The sequence below is a fragment of the Cynara cardunculus genome, assembly GCF_001531365.2.
Source record: "Cynara cardunculus var. scolymus isolate 2C chromosome LG 14, CcrdV1, whole genome shotgun sequence".
In the NCBI taxonomy this organism is placed as follows: Eukaryota; Viridiplantae; Streptophyta; class Magnoliopsida; order Asterales; family Asteraceae; genus Cynara; species Cynara cardunculus.
The window spans coordinates 590,129-594,127 of record NC_037541.1 but is presented as its reverse complement, the minus strand read 5'-3'; the positions used below and the strand labels follow the sequence as shown (position 1 = coordinate 594,127).

General features: G+C 35.9%; 1 protein-coding gene across 1 annotated transcript; it reads left to right on the top strand.

The window, feature by feature from the left end:
• Nucleotides 1-300: 300 nt before the first annotated feature.
• On the top strand, nt 301-2,845 carry LOC112526822 (sugar carrier protein C-like). The gene is made up of 4 exons (XM_025137241.1): nt 301-460; nt 638-960; nt 1,338-1,967; nt 2,140-2,845. The coding sequence occupies exons 1-4, from the start codon at nt 301-303 to the stop codon at nt 2,614-2,616; spliced, it is 1,590 nt and encodes a 529-aa protein (XP_024993009.1). The 3' UTR covers nt 2,617-2,845.
• Nucleotides 2,846-3,999: the final 1,154 nt, after the last annotated feature.

Sequence of the window (3,999 nt, the reverse complement as noted above, 5' to 3'; positions counted from 1 at the left end):
ATTTCTAAACGAACGAACACGAACACAAAGATTTTCGTTCGTTTACCGTTCGTGTTCGTTCGTTTGTTCGGTTAAATTAAACGAACGAACATGAACAAGCCTCCGTTCGTGTTCGTTCAGTTCGTTTACAATCCTACCGGGGGTGGGGTTAGAAAACCCCTTCAAGAAACCTCTATATAAACAACACTGACCATTCTCATACAATCCTCTCTTTCACCTTCATTTTCAAACCTGCACTTTCTCTTCTACACCCCCATCATTATCTCCCACACTTTCAAACCAAAAAAAGTCATCGCCATTATGGCCGGCGGTGGAATTCCAACCTTTCCCGGCGGTGGAATTCCAACCTTTCCCGGCGGTGATAAAGCTTACCCCGGGAACCTCACTCTTTATGTCACCTTCACTTGTGTTGTTGCAGCCATGGGTGGTCTCATTTTCGGTTACGACATCGGAATCTCCGGTAATAATGGAACTTTTCCGACGTAGTTTCTTGATTTTWCCGATCATGTTTCATGATCTTTGGAAAACTGAAATCTATCGTCTTTTTTTTTTTTTTTTGTGTTTTTAGGGTTTCTTAAGATCGTATGATTTCTGGGTTTTTTGGTGATTGATTGATTTTTGTTTTGTGAAACGTCAGGTGGAGTGACGGCGATGGATCCGTTTTTGAAGAAGTTCTTCCCGTCGGTGTACCGGAAACAGTTGGTGGATACGTCGACGAACCAGTATTGTAAGTTTGATAGTCAGACGTTGACTATGTTTACGTCGTCGTTGTATCTGGCGGCGTTGTTGTCGTCGTTGGTGGCGTCGACGGTGACTCGGAAACTTGGCCGGAAACTTTCGATGTTGTTCGGCGGTGTATTGTTTTGCGCCGGCGCAATGATTAACGGTTTTGCTCAGGCCGTTTGGATGCTTATTGTTGGTCGGATCCTTCTCGGGTTTGGTATCGGATTTGCCAATCAGGTATTTTTTTAAATTAATTTTCCTATATCTAAAAAATTAATTTTCCTTTTTAATTAAAGAGCCGTTTATCAAACACTTATCCTGTAAGTGCTTACCGGTAAAATTTAACATTATTATTTACTGACTGGGTAAGATTTTAGTCCATCAAAACAACATTGTATGCATCAATTCATCCATTAGGCGCTTAGCGTGGTAAGAATCGTCGTCCTCACTTACCGGGTAAGATTCTTGGTCCTACTGGTGAGGTAATGTAATTTAATAAACACTTGAAAAAATAGACTTTGACAATGACACCCTTTAAAAAACCCAATATATTTATATAAAATATAAACAATAAAAAATATATTTAAATATGTTTTTTGTTTTAAAAATTGCAGTCTGTCCCACTATACCTTTCGGAAATGGCACCGTACAAATACCGAGGGTCGCTCAATATCGGATTCCAATTGTCGATCACAATTGGAATCCTGGTGGCGAACGTGTTGAATTATTTATTCAACATGCTGGACGGGAATTTGGGATGGCGGTTGAGTCTCGGGGGTGCGGTGGTCCCCGCGTTGATTATTACTGTAGGGTCCCTGATCCTCCCTGAAACCCCTAACTCGATGATTGAGCGAGGTCAGAGTGACGAGGCGAAAACGAAGCTTCGTAGAATTCGAGGGGTTCATGATGTAGATGAGGAGTTCAATGATCTTGTTCACGCGAGTGAAGAATCGAGGAAGATCGAACATCCGTGGAGGAATTTGTTGCAAAAGAAATACAGGCCGCAGTTGACTATGGCTATATTGATCCCGTTTTTCCAACAACTGACTGGGATAAACGTTATTATGTTTTACGCTCCGGTTTTGTTCAAAACCATCGGTTTTGGTAGCGATGCTTCGCTTATGTCTGCTGTGATTACCGGTTCCGTAAACGTCCTAGCAACTTGTGTTTCGATTTACGGTGTTGATAAATGGGGACGCATATTTCTTTTCCTCGAAGGAGGCACTCAGATGCTCATTTGTCAGGTTTGTATGCAACTTCATAGTCATTCAGTAAAATCGACAATCGACCCTCCCACTAATTCATCCCAATATGTATTGCAGAGTTGTATTATACAATTCTGCAATACATTTTGAGATGCCAATGTGGCATATATTATGTCTTTATTTTAATTTTTAATTTTTTTTTTTGGATTAGGTTGTCGTTGCGGTTTTCATAGCGATCAAATTCGGAGTAAACGGAGATCCGGGCCATTTGTCCAAATTGTATGCCATAGTTGTGGTGCTCTTCATATGCACATATGTTGCAGGGTTCGCATGGTCGTGGGGCCCACTAGGATGGCTCGTACCCAGTGAAATCTTTCCCCTCGAGATCCGATCTGCCGCCCAGAGTATCAACGTTTCCGTCAACATGATCTTCACGTTCATAATCGCTCAAGTGTTCTTCATGATGCTCTGCCACCTGAAATTCGGGCTTTTCCTCTTCTTCGCCTTTTGGGTTGTCATCATGACGATTTTCGTGTATTTCTTCTTACCGGAAACGAAGAACATTCCGATTGAAGAAATGGTGATCGTATGGAAGAACCATTGGTTTTGGTCGAGATTTATGGTGGATGAGGAGTATCCGAACGAAGTTGAATTAAGCGAAGGAGGCGATGTTGTTAAAAAAGTATAACTTTTTTCCCGAATTCAGTTGTCGTATTGTTTTAGAGATTTGTACGTTGTCTGTTAATAGTTACGTCTTAAAAGATCGACTCGGAAAAAGGGTTTGACTTTTTAAAGTCAAAGTAAATATAAATTGGTTAATGGTGTTAAAAAGGGTAATGTGTAATTTGGCTCTTGAATATTTATTGTTTAATATATTTACTTTTAATGGAAATATCCCTTTTTATGGTGCAAAAATTAATTTATATTGTATTTTTCTTATTTTTATTTTGGGCAAATTGCATGAAAAAGTAAGGTACTTTAACTTGATTTTTTTTTTTGGTAATGTATTTTCAAAACTTCCATTTTGGTATATAAGATATAAAATTTTAAACATTTGAGTACTCGGGTAACCGGTTAAAGACTAATTTTAGATTAAAAAAAAAATTCATGTCACTAACCACATCAGTACATAATATTGAGTTGAATACTACATCACTCGCCACATCAACATGATAACATGTTAATGCTTAAATCGGTTACTCGAGTATTTAAATGTTTAAAGCTTTACATCTTAAGTATCAAAATGAAAGTTTTGAAAATATGTCACACAAAATAGGAATCAAGTTAAAGTATGTTACTAATTTTCTGTTATTTGATTTATTAACGTATGTATGATGTATCTGATGTTCAATCACTTGACTTTTTAGCAGGGGAGTACAATTATAATTAAGCTTGAGTTTGACTCATATGTAAATCATTGGTAAATGAAAATTAGAGTAATATATGCAACTTTGTATGTAAATAATTGGTAAAATTGTAGGTAAGTGAATATTAGAACATGAGTTCACATATGTATCTTCAAATAGATTTTTTCAAGTTTACCTATTCACATGTGAATCATTTATTCGTATGTTCTCAGCTTTTTTTTTTTACTTGAACCTTCTCATATTCATATATATATATATATATATAGAGAGAGAGAGAGAGAGAGAGAGAGAGAATTGCGTTTTTTTGTCCTTGTGGTTTGTTAAAAATTGTAGATTTCGTTCATGTGGTTTCAAAATTTCAGTTATCATTTATATGGTTTACAATTTGTTTCTATTTTTCTCCCTGTGTCCAAAACACTGCTTTTAAGTATAAAAGAATAAAATAGAAATAAATTATAAATCATAAGTAAAAAAAAAAAAAACCAATAAATTTTAAATCATCATAACAAAAAAAGTAATAAATAATAAACCATAAGGATTAAAATTGTAATTTTAAAACCATAAGAAGGAAAATAGAAATCTTTGACAAACCACAGGGACTAAAAACATAATTTACTCACATATATACATATATATATATATATATATATATATATATATATATATATATAGGAGTGATCAAATGAAAACCTCCATCATTTGTG

Excerpts from the sequence above, each read along its gene's own strand:
- LOC112526822 (XM_025137241.1), top strand. The coding sequence starts at position 301 with ATGGCCGGCGGTGGAATTCCAACCTTTCCCGGCGGTGGAATTCCAACC. Across the intron at positions 461-637 it reads TTACGACATCGGAATCTCCG|GTGGAGTGACGGCGATGGAT; the intron begins GTAATAATGGAA and ends GTGAAACGTCAG. Across the intron at positions 961-1,337 it reads GTATCGGATTTGCCAATCAG|TCTGTCCCACTATACCTTTC; the intron begins GTATTTTTTTAA and ends TAAAAATTGCAG.